This window comes from Gossypium hirsutum, chromosome D11 (genome assembly GCF_007990345.1).
Source record: "Gossypium hirsutum isolate 1008001.06 chromosome D11, Gossypium_hirsutum_v2.1, whole genome shotgun sequence".
Lineage (NCBI taxonomy): Eukaryota > Viridiplantae > Streptophyta > Magnoliopsida > Malvales > Malvaceae > Gossypium > Gossypium hirsutum.
Genome location: NC_053447.1, coordinates 21,122,330 through 21,144,938, shown reverse-complemented (window position 1 = coordinate 21,144,938; position 22,609 = coordinate 21,122,330). Strand labels below are relative to the sequence as shown.

The 22,609-nt window shown below is 30.8% G+C and overlaps 1 protein-coding gene across 1 annotated transcript; it reads right to left on the bottom strand.

Moving 5' to 3' along the window:
- Positions 1–8,199: 8,199 nt before the first annotated feature.
- Positions 8,200–9,781, bottom strand: LOC107913013 (V-type proton ATPase subunit c2). Its single transcript, XM_041106470.1, has 3 exons — positions 9,511–9,781; positions 9,136–9,421; positions 8,200–8,653 (listed from the first exon to the last, which is right to left on the bottom strand). The coding sequence occupies exons 1-3, from the start codon at positions 9,587–9,589 to the stop codon at positions 8,521–8,523; spliced, it is 498 nt and encodes a 165-aa protein (XP_040962404.1). The 5' UTR covers positions 9,590–9,781; the 3' UTR covers positions 8,200–8,520.
- Between the last annotated feature and the right edge of the window lie 12,828 nt (positions 9,782–22,609).

Genomic DNA, 22,609 nt, shown 5'->3' with positions numbered 1-22,609 from the left:
TGGTAATGCATGTGTAAGATCATAGTTGGACTATGGCACAAAAAGAACGATGTACTCATATCCGTAACCCGTTCTTCGATTCAGAAAGAAATGGTAAAAGACTTATGTGATTGAATTGAAATATTTATATATTATTATTGATATTGATCTGAAGGAAGTGCGTTTATTGATTATATTGTAATTGACAGGAAAAAATGTATGATTTATTTACAATTTAATTTATTATATTAAGTTCGGTAAGATCAATGTTAACCTATTGAACTTACTAATATTCATTAAGCTTACTCGTGTTGTTTAATATTCTTGTAGATTAACGTGTAGTCGGAAGATCAGATCAACACATCAAGCTACACTATCCAATTTAATCCGATAGTTTTTGCAATGTAAATTTTAATTTATATGGCATGTAAAGGGTTGAATTGTAAATGATATATATTGTATTTATGTTTATGTAACTCGTAGTAGATTTTGATAAACGAATGAGATGGGTTAAATAGGTAAGTTTTAAGTATTTAAGTATTTAGGATGTATGTCATGCTTAAAATGTGATATTTGGCTTGAATTAATTCCTTGTTTGGGATGTATTGAGGCATTAAAATGTTGTGTATAGGGTGATATCATAATGGGTGAGAAAAAGTGGCCTTAAAATGGCCTATTTTCGTCCACACAGGTATGTGTCTCAGCCGTGTGTGACACATGGCTTAGCACATGGGCGTATAGTCTGGTCGTGTGTCCCCTGCACATTGAATTTCAAAACAGAATACCCAGGTTTTTACCCACAGCCTAGCACATAGGCGTATGGTTGGCCGTGTAACCCAAGTTAGAGAGTTACACGGGCCACACGAGCATGTGTCCCCTGCTTCTAAGAAAATTTTTGAGATTTTAGGAAAAATTCATTAAGTACCCAGTTTAATCCCGATTCACTTCTAAGGTGAGTATTGGGCCTCGAGGGTCCATCTAAGGGACAATATGAGTGTTATATGATTGATTCTTAATATGTGTAACAAAGGTTGGGAAATGTCTGTATTTAATTCGTAAAGTTTGGTAATGCTCCGTAATCTTGTTTCGGTGACGGATAAGGGTTAAGGGTGTTACAGAAATCTTCCTTCAAGGCTGTCATAATGGCCTCGAAAGCATCGTCCCTTTCCGTCAACTTTTCCTTAGTGGAATCACGATATTCCAACACAAAGTCTCTGAGCTGCTCCTTCATTGAGTCTAACTTATCGATGCGTCCCTCCACCACCTCGAGTATCTCCCTCATGTCCCCCATAGACTCCTCGAGATTGACCACTTGACTTTCCAAAGTCAATAGCATATCCCTCGATCGACTTTCTTTCCTGGCCCTCCCATGGGTCTCCATTGACTCAATCTAATTGTAAACTTTTTTCGACATCTCGAATAGTACCTTCAAAACCTTAGCTTAGATACCAAGTATCACAATGGTAGAACTTTCGTCTCGCAGTCCGTACGGCCTTAGGCCATTTCTTCGTTTCAAATGCGCCTAAGTTATCCTAACTCTTGCAAAGTGAGAATTCTCATATAATTTCTCTAAGGCATCGAATTATAAAACGAAAGCAACTTAAAGATAAAAGAAAGCTCGAAAGAACAAAATAACTACAAAAAAACAACGCCAACAAGGTGTTTGAGTAAATGCTCTCAATTAGTATTCACTACTAAAAAATGTAATACAATAGATGATTATAAATGAGGGAGAGACCCTCTATTTATAGTTGAACTTCCCTAAATCCAACGGTAAAACTAGCTTTACATTGACGGACAAGATCGAAGCATATCTACAATTAAGGGATTTGCATAATCCCCAAGGTTACAAAATCAAATCTTATTAGATTACAAATCTTATAATATTACTGTCCCTATTTACCAATGTAGCCCTAGTTTTTCATAAGTGCTTCGCTAGGCCACGAAAGCTTTAAGTAGATGGGCCTCAACACTTGTGCTTTGAATCGGGCCAGTTCAAGTGGTCAGATAAGCCTCATTTAATAGATTGACCTCTGTGGGACGTTCTTTGAGCAATGGTCATGAACTTTGAACTGTGACCCGTGACACTTGTACCTAAGATCTAAATCTCTTTTCACTAAGTTCTCTCCATAAAAGCTTAGTTGGTGAAACCAAGTGACTCATTTGTTTTACTTACAAAAATGCATTCTAAAACAGCCCAATTTTTAGTATTGTCAGAAACAGTGATTTGGGATCACTAAATCCGACAAGCAAGCTTGAAAATTTAATAAATTAATAATTATGGGTCAAGTGCAAATTTAAAAGAATTTTTGAATTAGTGAATTTTGTAATTTAAAAAGAATTTAATAGGTAAATTGGTTCTAAAACAAGGTATCGAGACCTCAAATTCATAAGCCGAGCCATAAATAATTTTATAAATATTTATGGAGTGTCATTGAGTTAGTATTAAAGTTCCGTTAGAAAATTTTGTTAAATTGTGATTAAATAGCTTAAGTGACTAATAAGGGCCCAAATTATATGGGCTGGACAGTTTGCGCAAGAAAATCAACAAGAAAATAAGGAGAAACAAGGGCAAAATTGGAAATTTTACAAATTAAACATATAAAACAAAGACAAAATTGAAAAATCTAGAGATTTCATCATTTTTCTTCAGCCAAAATGCCATAGGAGAGAGTTTTCAAGCTGGTTTTTCATATTTTTCATCATGTAAGTTCAATTTTTGCTTTTTTCTTTGTAATTTTTCATGTTTTGTGACTTTTACAATTAAGTCCAACTATTGAATTCATTTGTTTTTGATTCTATGAGTGATTTTGAAAGTTACCATGAGTGAGTACCAGAATTTTATGATGAATTATCCTAGATTTGAAGTTTTAATTTCATTATATTATGATTTTATTAAGTGATTTTAGTAGAAAATGATTTTTAGGATCTAATTGTGAAAAAGCTAGGAATTGGGGTTTTGTACTGACATTATGAATATCAAAGGCTGTATAATTGCCTAAAATGATCAGATAAAGTGTTATTTAAGGAAAAATTAGTTCAATTAAAGTGTTAATTGAGTAAGGACTAAATTGTAAAAATTATAAATTTTGAGGTAAAAGTGTAATTTCAAAAATTAAAGGGCATAAATTGCGAAGTGAATTAGTATTGAATTAGATGCTAATGAATGGAAATTTTTATATTATAGATCGGGAATTTGAAGATAAATGCGGAAAAGAGAAAAAATCAAACTAGTCCCTAAATTTTATTAAATTGAGATAATTGTGAAAATATGAACGTTTGAATAAAATTTCTAATTTAGTGGAACATTGGATTGAGTACTTTCGTTTAGTGACTCATACGCATTGACGGAAAAAACCATGGTTGGACCATGGCAATATGTGATAAGTGATTTCCGTATAAGACCATAGCTGGGCTATGGCATCGGTGTGATATGTGCTTCCATGTAAGACCATGGCTGGGCTATGGCTTTGGTTTGTGATATGTGATTATGTGCAAGACCATAATTATACTATGACATTGTGAAAACGAAATACTCAATTTCGTAACCGTTCCCTAAATTGATTAAGAAAAGTAAGTGATAAATGGACCCAAGAAATTGAAAATGATTATTATTTGATATTGAGCTTAATTAAGTAAATATTGAGGTAAGTAATTTTATTGAATTGAATTTATAAAATTGAATTGAATGAGAAATATGTGTTGGTATTGAATTATGTTATATGTGTTATTAAAAGTAAAATATATTGATACATGAAATTTTGTGCTAAGGACTAAATTACAAAATATATAAAAGTGATATGTGAAATACATGATAAGAATTATTAGTGAATTATGGATGAATAATGAATTTAGAAATATATTACATGTATTAAAGATAGTGAAGATATAAGTATACGAATTATCAGTGTAAGGATTAAATTGTAAAGTATATGAAGCATTATGCGAAAAGTGTAAAAGTGATATATGTGCATAATATAATTTGCCCAAGTAGACGAGATTAGAACTACTAGAATATTAGTGGCATGCCATTAAGGAACCTTAGCGCGCTCTCTGATTATTAGAACATCAATGCTCTCTGTTCATTAGTGCATAATAATGCACCTCTGTATTTGTTCCGTATATCCGGTGTGTTCTATAAAGTCTACTTTGGGCTCAGAACATGAAATAGTGAATTGAAAATAGAATATGAAATATGTTGCAAATATATGGAATATATGAGTTATATACTCATGAAATGACTATGGAATGAATATTGCAATTATATAATGAAATGTGAAATAAATTGTGAAAAGCTATTTATATAGCAAGCATGAGAATTGAGATATTTGTGAAACAAATGAAATATGATATGGTTGTTGTAATAAACTCAAGTGTGACATGTCAAGAAAATAATTTTATCAAAGTTGAATTTATATATAATATATGCAAGTACGCTAACCAATGTGGTTGCTTGATGCATAGGCAAGTGCCAAGCCATTGGAGAAATGGTAATATGATTATTTATATAATGCATTGAATTGGTAAGTATTTAAGTGAAAATATGCTAGTGCTCATGAAAAAGTGGTAAGGTTTAAATTATGCAATTTTTTTTTATGAAATGACTTATCATGCGATCAATTCGGAAAAAAAAAACTTTGGTTAAATGCACTAGCTTGTGACCATGGTTGAATGATATGATTATTTCTTGTGTGTTAGGCATATGGGATAAAAGTGGAAAGTAAAGAAATGCAAATGAAAATAAATAAATTTAGAAAAGTTAAAGTTATATATAAAATCTTACTAAGCTTACATAAGCTTACTCCTGTGTGTTTAATGTTTTTTGTAGATTAATGTGAAATTGTTGGATCGGATCAACACATCAGGACACACTATCCAGATTACTTCAGTAAATTTTATTGTGCGTCTTAAGGTTTATATGGCATGTATAGGGTTTAATTGAAAGAAAGTGAAGGTGTTATAAACTTAGTTATCAACATTTTTCACTAAAACAGTTTTGGACAGCAGTAGTAGTCCAACTTTGAAGATTCACCAAAAATTGTGGAAATCGAATTAGAGGTTGAATAAAATATGAAATTAAAGCTTATTGAGACTAGTTTTATATAGAAGAAACGGTGTAAGCAAAAGAATTTCTTATTATGATATATTTAAATTTTTATGAGACAGGGTCAAAGTGATTTTGGAATCCCCTATTCTGACTTTGGAAATAATTAAAAATTTTATAAAAATAATTATGGGTTAGAATTTATATGTTTAAAATTTTTAATGAGTCTATTTTCAATAGAAACAAACGGAAACATCATCCGAATCTCGTACGAGGAGATAATTAATTTTTAGTTAAGAAGGGTCGAAACTATTAGACAGCAGAGCATGGATGACTTTAAAGAATAAACTGTATTTATTGGCTAAACCATAAATTTTGAAAATTTTATGGTAAGAAGATATGTGAGTCTAGTTTCAGATAAATTTAGCGAATCTTAATTCGGAGTTCCTTAGCTCAAGATATAGATAATTAAATGACGATGAGTTGAGTGGACAGCTTTGATATGATCATAAGTAAATAGTGGAATTATGTGTAATTATTCTGTAAACTCCGGTAACATTTTGTAACCCTATTTCGGCGAAGGATGTGGGTTAGGAGTATTACACATTTTCTAAACCAGGTTCCCAATAGATTAAATATTAAAACTCTCATTACCTTTAACTTATACAAGTCTGAAATTTATAAGCATTTTTGGACTTGTTGATATATAACTCGATCACAATATTAATTCTCACCGAAATAACCAATAAAATAGGACTATCAATATCCTAGTAAAGTTTAGGATAAAGCTGAAATCTTCAAAATATGTCTTCAAGCTAATGTCTACAAAACGGAGAATTCGATTTGCTTGATCCAGATCAGTCCAATCTTCATAAGAACGATATCTATATATGAGCCAACATACATCTACAATATCAACTAAGTGATGGCCCAATTATTTCGAGTTAAAATATTATCAACAAATTATAAAACTCGGCCAATTACAAGTACAAATGTAACAACGACTATAACTACTCACAAAACAACCTGAACATATACATTTACTAAAATCTTATAAACTTAGTTTGATTAATATGAGAAGAGAAGAGACAAGACTTACCTTAGATCTAATAACAAACATGAAGTTATGGAAATTAAAGGGCATTTTCTTGATTAAGAAAAATCAGGAAATTATATAATTCTTGATATAATTTGCCCATTGAGTGGCATCAAAACATGTATATATGTAAATATTTGTTAATGAAGTATATTTTTAAACTAAAATTATTATTAAAATCTATAAACATGATTAAAATATTTATGTAAATATTAAAATCATAACATTATAAATTTAAAAAAATGGATATAAAAATATTGTTAAATGTATTTTAATATGTTATAAAAACCATAAAGAAATTAAAAAACATAATTTTAAAATAACATTAAATTTATAAATTAATTAAATTTCAAAGTAAATAATTCTTTAAACTAATATAAACTACTTGTGGAAATGCAAAATAAAAATAGCAATCAACTTTAAAAAATTAAAAAGTTGAAAATAGTTCTAAAACTATTTTTAAAACACATATTATAACACTTAAAAAATTAAAATTAAAATTAAAATTAAAATATTTGCTTTACAGGTTTTAAAAAAAATAAAAATACTATTAAAAATTTTAAAACATAATAGAAATATTTTAAATAATTAAGAATATTGTTAATAAATACAATTACAAAATTTATTCATAAAATTTACTAAAAATATAAAATATATAAATATATTTTAATTTACACATGCATTGCATGTATAAACAGAAAAACCTAATTATTACCTAGAGATAAAAAGAAGCTAGTTATGTAAAATATTTTAAATTAATCATTACCTAAATTACTTTAATTTGAAATGCCAAAATACCCTAAAAAATCTTTTTTTAGTTATGACCCCATAAATTATGCCAAGGACTTTTTCCAACTTGATGATTCAGTAAATTAATTTAAAATATCCTATTTATTTTACAACTCTCACAGTGATTTTAACCCTAAGTTTTGAGAACTCTTATACATTAGAGTAGAGTTTGCTATAAGGGAAAATAATATTTTTTAATGCCTTTGCATTTATTATTATTATTTTTCTTCGGAATCTCTTTTCCATGGAACATGTAATAAAATGTGTGAAAGTTGCTTTTCCATGTGAGTTGGGTAAAATTAATCTATTAAATAACAAAATACTCTTTCTTTTTGCACCTTCATTCTCTCGGCCCTCCAACCCAAGTAAATAAAACCATCAAGTTATTCTCTCATTTTCCTATCAACTCTCTTGTTACTTTAACTAATTCTTCCAAAGGATTTTTTTTTAATTTTTTATATTTATAAAATTTATGCAAGATAAATTTGAAATGGTTTTATTTTCAAATAAAATTATTTGAAACATTATTAAATATTTAAAAATAATAATTTTTAAAATTTATCAATTAAAACATTATTAAATATTTAATCCATAAATTTTCTTACTAATAAAGTTTATCGTAAAAAATTAAATACATGAATATTATTTTTATTTAATAAAAGTAAAATTGTAAATTATATTTACATTCTCATAAAAGTATTTAGTGAATTAAACATAATAATGTAGATTTTCTAGGATTTTAATCAACACATTCCAATGTATGTCAAACATTATAAAGTAACTTTCCCATCATTCACATTCCAAGAATTCATAACATTAAAAAACACCCCATGCTACCTAAGTTTTGTAAACTACCCCTATTTACTGCCTATAGAGCAAAAAATATATTCTATAGATATAAATTCGCTTTTAATACTTGAGTCATACACATTTACAGACATGCTATAAATACTAGAAATCCTATCAACCAGGAATTTGAACAGAGACATATGTTTAAAAATAACATACAATAACAAATTAAAAGTATGGTTTGAAACTAATCAATCATAATAACATATGAAATTAGCAATATAAACACATCGTATTTATAATACTAAATCCACTACAATTATTTATCATTAATTATGAATTAGTGTCAAGTTACACTCTGGTATTGACGCGAGTTCAAATTCCACCATCTGTATATTTTAATTCATTTTTGTTAACATGAAAAGACTAAAATCTCCTCAAATGGTATAACTTATTTTAATTATGAAAGGAAATTTCTGTAATTTCTTTATCGAGAAAGACATTAACTCATTAAAACACATAACAAATTGTATATATATAAGAAAAACCAGTTTTAAACTAAATGGTGTCTACATTGTGTTGAACTTGCATATTACAACACTAGATCTGAAAAAAAAAAATGTAATGTAAAACAAGATTTTATTTCAAACGGAATCCGTCTTCTAATCATACAAACAGCAGAGAACCATTGAAAAGAAAATTCATGAATGAGATCGAAAGAACAACTTGACAAATGTTTCATACTGCTCCAGCGGCAAGAATTGGAGACGAAACAACCAAGTGAAGCCTACTAGCAATGACCCAAGTCTCGGAACTTTGCACTCTATTCTGCCCGGGATTGACCAGCCCGGGAAGAGAGGATGATACCGACAATGAGTCCATAGAGAGCCAAAGCCTCAGCAAAAATGAGAATAAGAATCATTCCAACAAAAAGCTTTGGTTGTTGGGCATTGGCTCTGCACATAAAATATAAATTCAAACACGCCACATTCTAACAAATGCAAAAGAATTATCATCGTGGTAAATTGAATGCAATTTATAACCATACAGCAAGCTGATTATGAGGTTCATTCGTCGAAATACCATATCCTACTTTGTTTTTACTACCCCTTCCCTTTTTCTCAATGCTTGATTGAATCAAAATGACCAATACTTTGTATAGCCAGTGATATTCCAACTAGAACAGTTGGCGAATACATCTTTATCAGGCAACCGTATGATCAGAGTGCATCCGTTATAAGCGAAATCTTAAAACAAAATCCCATTCTAGAATACTAATTTGATCTAATTATGGATTTTACTATCCCCTGAGTTAAATTACTTTAACTACTATTATCAGTCAGAAAAATCTACAAACACGACAACAAAGAACGAAATCTGAATCCAATTTATATAGTGCTGAAAATGAAGATAAATAAAATAAATAAGATAACAGTACCTAACTCCAGCATCGCCAACGATTCCAATAGCCATACCGGCAGAGAGACCGGCGAGGCCACAAGCGAGACCAGAGGAAAGATGAGCATAGCCATCGAAAAGGTAGTAAGATTTGGCCTTTGGGTTAATCCCAGTGCTGATAATAACCGCAATAATCAACCCATAAATACCTAAAACTCCGGCCATAACAACGGGCACGATCGATTTCATCACCAACTCCGGCCTCATCACTCCCATCGACGCCACCCCGACACCGCTCTTCGCCGTCCCGTACGCAGCACCCATACCTGTAAAAACAAAAAGAAAACCCAATTAGAAAGGATCAGCACCGATCAAAAATCGATTCTTCTGGGAGGAGTTAGGGTTAGCATCTTACAGGAGAAAACGAGGGCAGCAGCGGCTCCGAGGAAGCCGAAGAAAGGAGCAGTTTCATCACCGCTAAATGTGGACGCCATTTTACTAGGCTTTAAACAAAAATTGTTGAGACGAGGATTTGAAGGGAGTTTGGGGAAACCTTGATCGCTGGATTTCGTGAGTGATGAAATGAAAGGGAGAGACAAGAGAGATAATGAACTGAAGAAGGAACTGGGAAATTTCTGAGTGGATCCCACGTGAACGTGATCGAGCTTTCGCCATACAATTGGCAGATTTTGGCATTACGTAAAACGTGTGCCTCATTTGGGACAAATTTTTTGTTGGAGACATGTTTTGGGCTCATGTGTTATGCTGTAATATTGGATTGGGGGTCTTTAATTGGACATTAATAATTAGGGCTAGGAATCTTTGATAGCCCAAAATCACAAGTGGCTCTCGAAAATATATATAGGTTACCCAATTTTTCTTTCGGTTAAAATGTGCTTTAGCTCCCTGTACTCTTCATTCATTTAGAATTTAGTCCTCCTACTTTTATTTCAAGGAACTTAGTCACTCTACCCTTAAAACTCTTCTCTTAAATTCAGGTTCATTACAACATATTTTTCTTGTTGAATGTCTATCAAGTGAGTATTTTTTTTCCAAAATGTCAAACCTATGAATTTGATAGAAAAAGGTTTAATGAGGTTGACCATTGGATCAAAATTTTGAAATTTTAAAATAGAAAAAATAGAAAACTTGAATTCTAAATCTCCAAAAAAAAATATAGGGACTCATAGTATATTTTAACCATTTCTCTCTTTTTTTTTTTTTGTGAGAGCTTTTAGTTTTTCTTATGGAGTTTAAAGATGTGGAGATTTTTAACTTCACAACCGAAATTAGAAACTGCAGCATGTCCCAAACATATGTTAGTTTTCAAACTTTGCTCACAGAGATTAAATCATCTCCACCAACAATATGGCAAATAATTTTACAAGGAACAATTTCCAACAAAAGAATGCATAAGAGAAAAACTCATGCAATGCAATGCAAGTTGATTGACAAAAAAAAAAGGGAACTAAACTTTTATTTCTCCCAACAACCTTGAAGCTTATTGGATTAGAGCGAAAGGTGCACGAATGCTTAACATCTAATGCATTGTGATTAAGGTTTGGATAAAAAGAAAGATGGTCATCTTACATCATTGATGTATTTCGTAAAGCTTGTAGATCACTAAAGAAAGATCGACTTTAGCATTCTCAGTTTCATTAATCGTACTTACTGAACAAAAATGTTATGATGAAGATGGGAATGATTTTACTTTGATGAAAAATGTAAATGGGTTTCTACCACAAGCCACGGTAAGAGCCACACACGTTCACTTTGGAAAGAGTCATGATATGATGGATCAATGGTGAAATAATTATATATAGCGAGTGACGTAGAGAAAACCTTCCCATGTGTCAAAGATTTTAGGGTCAACAGGTTATGCAACTATATTCCCTTTTTGTTTTGATTAATTTAATTTTTTTGTAATTTAGGCACTGAATTTATTTTTATTTTAGTCACTTGCTAAATTTTTTTTAACTAATATAATAACACATTTGATCCTCACTACTCACATATTTTATCAATTTATTCTTAATTCTAAATAATTCAATAAATTTAATCCTTCATATTTACAAATCCTATCAAATTGATCATCAAACTTCCTAACTAAAGCTTTTAACTTTTAAATCAGAGGCATTTCAAATTTATAAATTTGTTAAACCCAAAAAAGAAAAAAAAATCTCAACTAGCAAGCTGTTTCTAACCATTTGATTGATAAAATTTTGGCTTAAAAAAAAAGGAAAAACCTTAAAAAAAAACACTTTAGAGTTACTCTTGTTATTAAGAGTATGATATTTTATGTACCTTGAAGCAAATATCAATGTTAAAAAATATAACTTTAAAAAATCCAATTGTTCAATCAATAATTATATAAAAACAAATATGAACATTTAGTTTTTCATAAGAAAAAAAAATGTAAAACAATTATGAATTTTCTTTTGTTACATTCATAATGTTTTTTTTAATTTTATAAACCGATTAATAGATTATTATGTGTTCTATTTATTTTTAATTAATTGTTTTTAAATTTTTAAACCCACAGTAAGCCATATGTGCCTGTGATTTAGTGTTAAATCATTTACCAAATTAATAAAAAAACTAAAATTATGCTAGTCAGAATAAAAAAATATTTCTTTACAAATATTAAATTATTTATATATTTTTATTATATATTATATTTTTAAAATTTACATTTTCTATTAATTTTAATAGTTTTTAGTTAATTTATAACTCTTAACTTCCTAAAAATATAAACAAAAAGGGCTATTAGAATTTCAACCATAAATAAAACAATTAATAGATGTAGAATGCCTTTGTTTTAAAAGCTTAGAAAGTTTGAAGATCAAATTAATAAAATTTGAAAATGTGAAGGGTTTAATTTATTGAATTATTTATAATTAGGATTAAACTGATATAATATATAAGTATTGATGACTAAATGAGTTATTATACCATTTAGAAAAAAGACTTTTCTTTATCAATTTAACCATGGACGATCAAAACAGGAACGAATTCAAATGTTAATATCTAAATTGAAAATTTTTAAAATTGAGTGACTAAAACAAGAACACAGACATAGTTGAATGACCATGTGTATAGTTTACTCAAAATTTTGTTGTACCATCCACTAGTTTTTTTCTCTTATAGTGAATGTTATATATAATATATAGAAGAGAAGATCAATGGAAGAAAGTATTCATGAAATGTCATCACAATATGTTGATCAGCCATAGCCATAATTGGTTATTTGCTTTGCTTTTAATTTCATTGAGGATGGCTCCTTTAATTATAGAACTAGCTTTACATATCTGAAAGACTTCTTATTTCTAATATTTCTTCATATTGTTCCTCATACCATGCATTGTTACTTTAATCATTTTTCAGCTTTCATTCTTTCTACGCTTAAATTTACTTGCAAATTTATTAGACATTCGTTGCATATGTAGCTTAAAGAATTTGTTGAAATTTAAATAAATTTTTTTTCTGTTAATCGCTTTAAAAAATTTTAATCAAATTAGTCACTCTATCGTTAAATGTTAATGAAACACTAACAATGCATTTGTATGTAAATAGAAACGAATCAATAATATATGCAAAAAATCTTTCACTTATGTCGATGCCGAAAAAAGATCACTACTAACAAACAAATTAAGAATGAGTCAAGTATGATAATTTTATAGGGATAAAAATCTACATGAATTTTAATTTAATGTGCAACTTGATACCTGAATTTTAATTTGATGCAAATATACACAAGAAATTTTGATTATGATTCAAATGTATACATGAAACTTTAATTTTGATTTAATCATACACATTTAAAGAAATAAATATATCAATTTATTTTTTTTGTTGGACAAAAATAATTATGTGTATGCAATATATAAACATAAAATGGTACTATATCAATAATTATGTTATTTTTTTGCGAGAATTGAATCCATAAAATTGCACAAAATCAAAGTTCATGTACAAAATTACACATTATACCAAAGTTCATATATAATTTTAAGATTTATCTCTAATTTTATATATAGAAGAATGTTAAGAGTACTATTCAACAAAATTTAAACAAGTATATCATCATTTAATTCAATTTGGGTATTTTTTTATTGCTTAAGGGTGTAAAAAGTCCTCAAACTTTTAAAAAAATTAAGCCCCTATTTTTTTGATGCATTTTGATAGTTAAAATATCCAATTGAGTGAAAAAAATTAAATTTTTTTTAAAGTTAAAAAATTCCTTACACCATTAAACCTTGTTCTTTTTTTAAATTTTTTTAATCGATTTCGATTGTTTGATTTAATTAAGATATTCATGTGTCCATTTACAAACCATAAAGATTACTTTTCTCAGAATTTATGATTATTCTTTTTAAATAATATTATTTTCAAAATTCCTACCTAATTTCTCTTTTAAAATGTAGAATATACATTACATTGGCTTGAACATTTATTGATTAAATTATTTCTTACAAGTGATGTTGTTAGTATTTATTTTTCATTTGTATATGTTAAGGTGTCTTTTCAAACGTTTACCAAAAATAAAATAAAGTGAAAAAGTTGACGCAAAAAGGAATGGCACCTTTTTGACAAGGAAAACGTTGGGTTTTGTATGTGCCATATATAAGCAAAATAGAGATCTAACGCGTCAATTCATACTCGATGTGAAATTGGACCCCCCATTTCTAGCCCCATAAAGCTCTCAGCTGATCATCAACCACGAGGCACTGAACGACTCGGCGAAGCCCAAATCCTATTGCAATCTACCACCTATTCAAGGACCCCCCCCCCACCGTCTTCCCCCGGCTCACCTCTGGCTGGCCATCATTCCCCTATTCTTTCCCAATCAATGGCCCATTTTCTCGCCATAGTATTCATGCCCCTCTTAAGAGTCTTCTGTGAAACGCCATCTGTACATCGTTTCTTTCCTAAAAGCCCGGCTGTTTTTTTCTTTAAATTGTTCCGCATTCAACAATTATATTCCCCTTTAATTAAATTTAAAGTCGAGTTAGATTAAGGCTTAGTTTAGATGGGCGGTGTGTTTACCTCCGGTGAGGTTAAAAACAGCGGTGGTGGTGAGATTAATTACTGTAGCGGTAAGATTAGATACTGTAGCGGTGAGATTAGAAACAATGGTAGAGTGTGTGTTTGGATTCAAATGTAGCTGTAACGGTGGGATGAGAATAAAAAATGACTATTAAGGACATCAGATTAAATTTTTTTTATTTTTAAAATACACTACATATATTTTTTATTATTTTTAAAATACACTACATATATATTTTTTTATTGAAGCAAAATAAAGCCAAATGAATTAAATCCAAAAGACGGAGCTTCGATCTTATCCATTTCTCAAAATCCATCATCAAAATTAGGGTTTGTGTAAAGTAAAAAAAAATTGAAATCAAAATCGTTTTGAAATCTTAGGGAATGCGGCTGAATTGTTGTCATGTTTCGTTTGCTTTTGTTCTAAAGTTCTTGAATTTTCTCCAAGCTTTCCTTGGAGTGTCGATTTTACTCTACTCGTTACGGATGTTGGATCAATGGAATCATCACGTCCCCATTTCTCCTCCGCCGTCAGCTCCGTCGCTGGATTCTTCTCTCTCGGTTCTCTTCATTTTGAGACTGGAGGTTGGAAGAGCTCAAGCAGCTAAGGTTTTCGATGATTTAGCTGCCGTCAGCTAAGCTTTTCTTTTCTTGACTGCCATTTTTTGTATTTGTTATAGAATTGATGAATGAAGGAGGGACAAAACTAGGAGACGGTACTCTTTCTACTAAGGGGATATTGTGATGGGTATTTTTGTCTTCTAAAATTGCCTACTGCCCCAGCTCCAGCTGACTGGAGCTTTTAGCACTAGTGGAGATAAGGCTGTCCAGTGCAGCAGAAACATCTCACTGTGCTGAAAGCCAACACATCCAAACAGCCAAGCAATTCACTGTGGTGCAGTGAAATTGAAATTCAATGGAAAAAAATTTAACGCACTATAGTGCGTTGGCATCCAAAGGAAGCCTAAATCTATAAATGAGGACTCTTACAACGCTATTTTTTTTATTCACACAACTCAATCTTGAAAACTTGTTTAAGAATCATCGAACTCTTTATCATTGAATTCAATAGACGTTGGATAAAGCTAATTGTTGAGTTGTAGTTAATTGAAACTCAAAAAAGACATTATTGATGAAAATCTAAGCTTGATATTGCTTTTATGCCTTGTTTGGTTACTAGTGTTCTAACATGAGAAAAAACTTATTTATTATATATTTATTACAATAGTTAGACATAAAATAAAAAATAATCAGTATAAATTTAAACTTGAAATTAGAAAGATGAGTAAAAACTCTTGTAAAGAACAAGACCTCTTCAAAATAAGCAAAAAATTTTCCTTATCTTTACTAAAGATAAATCATTAGAGAGATTAAATATTACCAATTGAGTTAATTTATTTGCAAACCATATACTAAAACATGCATAAAAAATAATATTTCTAACAAACCTAGTATTAGGGTTTTATTTTGTTTACTAATAGTGGAAAACTTTTAATTCCCTAAGTATGATTAAATGAATGAGATGGGTTTGTTTTGATTCATTTTTAGTTCTTTTAATATTACCTAATAACACATGACAATGTTTTTTCTCATCTTCTACCTTACTCCACCGTTTCTAAAATAGGAGAAAAACTCTAAAGTTTTCCAAAGTTTAAGCCACAAATTAGATCAGAAATTAAATCAATCGGAGAATAATCGAGGAAAAAATTACAGATTAGTCCTCACCACATTGTTTGTTGTTGTTTTATTTAGGTAAGTTCATATGATACTTACATATTTAATTCATGATATGTTTGTATTATATTATTTATTTGTTAGTTTGAATTGTTATGCAATCTTGGTGATTTTGACATCTAAAGGACTAAATTGTAAAGAATGAATGATATGGTTAGCACAAATAGATATGACGTACTAAATGGAATTGAAATGTATATATGGATGGATGATATGAATATGATGACATTATAGGGATTGAAATGAGTTGAATATCGTAATTGAGCTTGTGTGAACTTAGTAAACAATTAGGATACGAATGGCACGCCATTAGGGTCCAAACGGGAAAAGGAAATGGTTCAAATGAAAAAGAAAAACGAGTGTCGTGATCAGGGATTTTACGATGGATTGAGATCCAACATTTGTCGCAAATTCTTTGAAGCTAGTATTAGCTGCATCGAACTAGCTTAAATGAGCAACCCTGGTCTGAAGCTAGTGTTAGCAGCCCGAATTTGTCAGCTTATATGAGCAAATTAGTCCCGACTATTCGAATTCAATTTACTTTAATTCTCCAAGGAAAAAGATAGAAATGAAAATGGTACTAAATGAAAACGAAATGGTCAGAATTAATAATTATATATGAATGAATTATATATATGTTATAGGTTGAATATGATTTAGTTGGTATATGTTATATGATGGACTGTTATATCACTATATGAATGTGTTATAAGCTTATGACTTGTAATCGAACTAACCTATTTATAACACCCCTAACCCGTATCCATCGTCGGAATAGGGTTACGGAGCATTACCGTATAAACGTAACATAAAAACATACATTTCTAAGCATAGCATAATCTATTCATATACATGCATATCATCCCTTAATCGAGCCTTCGAGGCCTTAGAAACACTTTAGAAATGGTTCAGGACTAAATCGGAAATATTTAGAACATTTAAGAAAAATTTGGAAAAAAATAAACTGGAGGGATCACACGACTGTGTGGCCAAGCCGTGTGACTCACACGATTGAGACACATGTCCATGTCTCAGGCTGTGTAACAATCGAAATAGGGACACACGGTTGTGTCCCAACCTGTTTCTGTGCCCTTGCAACTCTCTGAGTTGGGTCACACGGCCAAGCCACATGCCCGTGTGCCAGGCTGTGTAACACTCGAAATGGCCTCACACGCCCGTGTGCTAGACCGTGGGCTAGGCTGTGTAACTGCATGACTCGCAACCCTTGAAACCTACATGGGACACACGGCTGTGTCGTATGGACATACGGCTGAGACAGACGTCCGTGTCTTAGGCCACATGGACATGAAATTGGCCAAATTCAAGCCATTTCCATCACCCATTTTAAGCTTGTACCAAAACACAATTTGCACACATGACCAAAGCATTACAAACATATTATAACGTGCATAATATGACCAATTCAAATAACCAAATTCCATTTAACCAATATGCCAACAAGGCACCTCAATCATAGTAAATCAAACATACCTAAACAAATGCATATTTAGTCATATATCAACCATACACACCTAGCTCAAATCCATAACAAAACATACCATACTTGACACATTGTAGCTACTCTATCACAAACCAATTAGGCAATTGAAACATACATCAACTTAACCATATTAATACATAACAACAAGGCACTAAAAGTACCAAAAGTGCATAAACCAAAATAACATATACATGTCAAACTTATCAACTAACATCAAACCCAAGTCCACCTATACATGCCATTATAACCTCGGCCAAAACATCAAGAACTACCAAAATATTCGCTAGATAGTGTGATAGATCTCCGATGAGCTTCCAAACCGATCGAGCTTCCGATTATCTATAAAACATGGGAAAGACGGCTACATAAGCATAAAATGCTTAGTAAGTTCGTAAAACATGAACATAACTTACCATTTCAATGCATAATCTTAAAATTAAACATGATACAATCCAACCACAAGCTTGGCACAAGCCTAAGCATCATTCACAACAGATGTTAGTGCATCAATTCATAATTCACTTGAATTAACATAAGGTAAGTCATTATACATGAACAACATCACATGAAATCATCATTTTCATGAACATATATATACTTTCATTGAACATTACCTTTTCAGTCATTTTCATAAATTCATGACATGAGTCATTTGAACACTTATCGTTCCCTTCCTTTTCATGCCCATTGAACCATTTAGAATAACATCAGATACACGAGAAAGCTCACACAAAGTGTGCTAAAATATAACCTTTCCTTTTCCTTTACATCGTTGCCCACTCGAGCCGTGAAATGGGTCTGCTCACACAAGCTGACAGTGAGAATGTAAACTATGCGATACTGCTCACACAAGCGGTTGAGTATCGACAAAAAATACCGAACTGCAGCCATCGGTAGGACATTCAGGACCAGCACCCGAAACATGGTAACCCTAATGACATGTCATTTGTATCCTACATATTCCTAAGGTTCAAACAAGGCTCGATAATCATTGTAACATCGTTGGATTTCTATTATTTACTTACATGATATATAGCACAATGACATATGAATCAAAATAACATTAAATTGCTATCTGAACTTATGAACTTACCTCGATGAAAAAGACGTAAAATCGAGATCAACTAATCCAAGGTTTTAGCTTTTCCTCGATCTAGATCTGTACGAGGTTTATCTTGATCTAAATAAGTAAATTCAATCCAGTTAATATTCATACTATTCAATTCAGTCCAAAATTCATACTTTTGAAAAATTACACTTTTTCCCTAATATTTTAACTTATTTACAATTTAGTCCTTAAGCTCGTAAATTGAAATTTAAGTAATTTTATCCACATTTTATGCTAGCCAGATGCACTAGGGACCTATATTAACTCATTAAAATAATCATTTCACAATTTCACCATGTACTTTTATCATTTTTACAAATAAGTCCTTAAATAATAATTTCATCAAAAATCACTTTACTGAACTTGTTTATTAAATAACAAAGATTCATGTTCTTCCATTAAACTTCAAAAATCATGCAAGAACATTCATGGAAAAACTCTAAACCTTTACCAATTTTGTAAATTAGTCCCTAAGCTAGCTAGATTAAGCTGCAACGATCCCGAAAACATAAAAATCATTAAAAACGAAATCAAAATACATATCATGCAAGAAAAATGGCTTGATCGAACCCTAGCTATACTCCCTTTGAAGAATAAGTTGTAGAAGAAACATATTGAAGAAGATGATACCTTTTACTTATTTAATTTTATCTTTATTTACCTATTTACATTTTTAACCTTTAAAAATATTCATAATTTCAACAAAACCAATCCATGAATATCCAATAACTATATACATGGTCTATTTACCATCGAAGTCCTCTTACATTAAAATTTCAAAGCTATTTGATATCTTTAACTTATAGAACTCTACTTTTGCACCTTTTACGATTTAGTCCTTTTCACTTAATTAAGCATGCAAACATCAAAATTTCTTAACGAAATTTCTATACGACCCTACTTACATACCGAAGACATTAAAATAATAATAAAATGATAATTTACTCATCAGATTTGTGGTCCCAAAACCACTATTCTGATTTTAACTAAAATCGAGTTGTTACACTATTTGATGTATTTGATGAATGTACATGAAAATTTAATATGCCAAAGGATTACCATGTTTGTACCAATGTATTTAAATTACTAAATTGTTGTAATGTTAAGGTAAGTTAAGTGAATTTCATATGGATTTACTAAACATTCAAAATGCTTACTTGTTGTCTTTTTTTCTTCTAGATTGTCAGTTTGTGGAACGTGTTGATTGGATCAACTCGAAGGCCATACTATCCTGCTCTGACTTTGTGACACCTCAAAAATTGGGCTAGTAGTATTGTGTTAGTAAATCGAGGGTTAGTGAATTAGGAACCGTATTTAGGTTAAATAATTAAATAATTAGGAATAATTAAATAAAATATTAAAATAATTAGAATTAAAATATTGAGTTACGAAATTGAAATTAAGTGTTTGAGAATTAATTTGATTAAAATAGATTTTAAAAATGAGATCGAATTTGAAAATAAGTTTTAATTGAAAATAATGACCTATTTGAAAAGGGGAAGAAATTGGAGGTGGTTAAATGGGAAATGGCCCAATTTTTAAAAATTGGTTGCCTATTTAACAACCTCCACTGTCCCTTCCCTCTCATTTTCTCTAATCATTCAAAAATTTTCCAAACACCAAATTAGAGTTTTTCTCCCAAAATTGATTCATCCTTTTTGAATCTTAAGCTTCCTAAACACAAATTCCTCTTTCAATTTCAAAGAATAATCATGTTTTCATCCTCATTTTCTCAAGAGATCTTCATACGTTTTAGCTCGAATTAGCTTCACAGCTCATCAATTTTGCAAAATTGAGGTGAGATTCTAAATTTTAATGACTAAACTAAGTGATATGTTATTTCAATTCAAGATTTAAATGATTTAATCAAGATTTCAATAGATCAAGTGATTTTAAATTAATTTTTGGCTTGAAAATGGTGGATTCTGTATTATTTGGTTGAGCTTCAATTTTAAAGTGATTTCTAACTTCTTTTGATCTAATTATAAGGTTTTTAACCTTGATTTAACAAATCCTTTGGTAATTTAAACAAATTGAACGCTTTCTCCTTCTTGATGTTCAAATAAGCTTGGTTTTTTTTTGGAAAAATTAGATCTATGTAATTAGATAAAATTGATGGCTTAGATCTGTAATTAGGTGATAGTTAGTAGGTATGGAGTTGGAATCTAAGCTTAGAATTGAGATTTGAGTGGTTAAACATTTGTTTCAACAAAACTAGCTAAGTTTTCAATATAGAAGTTAGTTGGTTGTGATCTGTGATTTTGGAAGGATTTAAATGTGTTTGGTGTTGTTTATAATGCCTTTGGATTACGTTTGATGTGTATGTGAAATGTCAATTCAATTGGGAGCCTCCACAAGCAAGGACAAAGGCAAGTAAAAGTTTACTTGAGCCTTTGTTGTGCAAGCGAGTTGTTAAGGTGAGTGGTCTTGTGTGCTATAATTGATGTGAAAATTAGTGAGTTAAAGGGGGCTTAGGTGATCTAATAGTCTAATATAAGTTCTAAGAGTAAGTGTTCTTACTTGAACTTTGTTATTTTATAAGCAAGCTTACATGTGTTGTGATATGTGCAAGTGTATGATGTGAATATATGTGTTGATTAGATGTTTGAATATGCCTTGTGAGTAGCTGGTTTTATGCGCAAACATTTTAAATGGAAGTGTATTTGTCTCAATAAGAAATGTAACACCCCGAACCCGAGACCGTCACCGGAGTCGAACACGAGGTGTTAGCAGACTTTAACCACTTATAAAAAAAAATTTCCCAGACACTGCCAATTTGCGTACTAGTCGGTTTAAAAATCATATCTTGAGTTTCACAACTTGAAAATCAGTTTCGTAATTTTTCCCTAAAACTAGACTCATATGCCCATCTACATATTTTTTTCTAGAATTTTTGGTCAGGCCAATTAGTACAGTTTATTAGTCAAAGTCTCCCATGTTACAGGGATCGACTACACTGACCTTTACGCATTACGACTTGGATATCTCCCTGCACAGGGCTTCAATACTGATGCCGTTTGTTTCTATAGAAACTAGACTCAGAGAGGAATCCATACATATATGGAATGACTCCTAATTATCTCTGGTTAATTTATAATTAATTTCCAAAGTCGGAACAGGGAATCCAGAAACCGTTCTGGCCTTTTCTTACGAGAACCTGAATATCTCTTAACATACTATCCATATGATCATTTCGTTACTTTCCTATGAAAATATATTCATCAAGGTTCGTTTACATAATTTATTCACTATTTAATTCCAATCCTACTATTTTTAGTGATTTTCCAAATCTACATCACTGCTGCTGCCAGCATCTGCCTTTAAGGTAGACTTTACCTATTTCATAGTTTCCATGATTCAACTAGCCCTTTTAGCATAAATAGCACAAATCATGATAGCGATTAACCATTCCATACCAAATGATTATAACATTATGCTCAAACATATATAAGCCATTTTCGCATGGCTATATACATTAACCAAAATATTCTTCCGCCACTAGTCTATTTTATACATGCCATAAGACAATCCGAAACATAGCAGTACCAAACAGTGGATAGTGATAGTGTGACTAGTTGCTGACGATCCCCGAGCCTGTAGCTTCGCAATGAGATCTATAAAACAGAGGAAACAGAGTAAACGGAGTAAGCATTACAATGCTTAGTAAGTTTTAAGCAGTGTCAACAGATAACAATCAAATTATAATATAGTTGTTCGTATTTTATTTCACTCTTCCTTCGGGCATACCATCCCTTTACCGAATCTGCACATCTCATCATATACAATAGGCAGATAAACTTTCACATAAAAGTGAGCTCATGTGACATAGATATATCGTATGATTTCACATCACCTCTCACACTGATCCGATGTCACATAATCATAGGAATAGTCTCATAGATTGCTTTCGTATGCATCACATAACTACCTTATGATTTAGTGCAAATCAAGCTCACATATAAACTTGAAGTACATACCTGTTTAACCTTTCGCATTGAATATATTTATAAGCAATTCTTATTACGAAGTCTTACCCGGACATAATCTCCACACGAAGTTATCGGGTCTTACCCGGACAAAATCCCCACACGTAGTCATCGGGTCTTTAGAGCTCGGATATAGTAC

Bases quoted from the DNA above. Each gene is read 5' to 3' on its own strand.
- LOC107913013 (XM_041106470.1), bottom strand. From the start codon at position 9,589: ATGGCGTCCACATTTAGCGGTGATGAAACTGCTCCTTTCTTCGGCTTC. The intron at 9,422-9,510 runs GTAAGATGCTAA...TTGTTTTTACAG, and splicing joins TGCTGCCCTCGTTTTCTCCT to GTATGGGTGCTGCGTACGGG. The intron at 8,654-9,135 runs GTACTGTTATCT...TTTTATGTGCAG, and splicing joins GTTGGCGATGCTGGAGTTAG to AGCCAATGCCCAACAACCAA.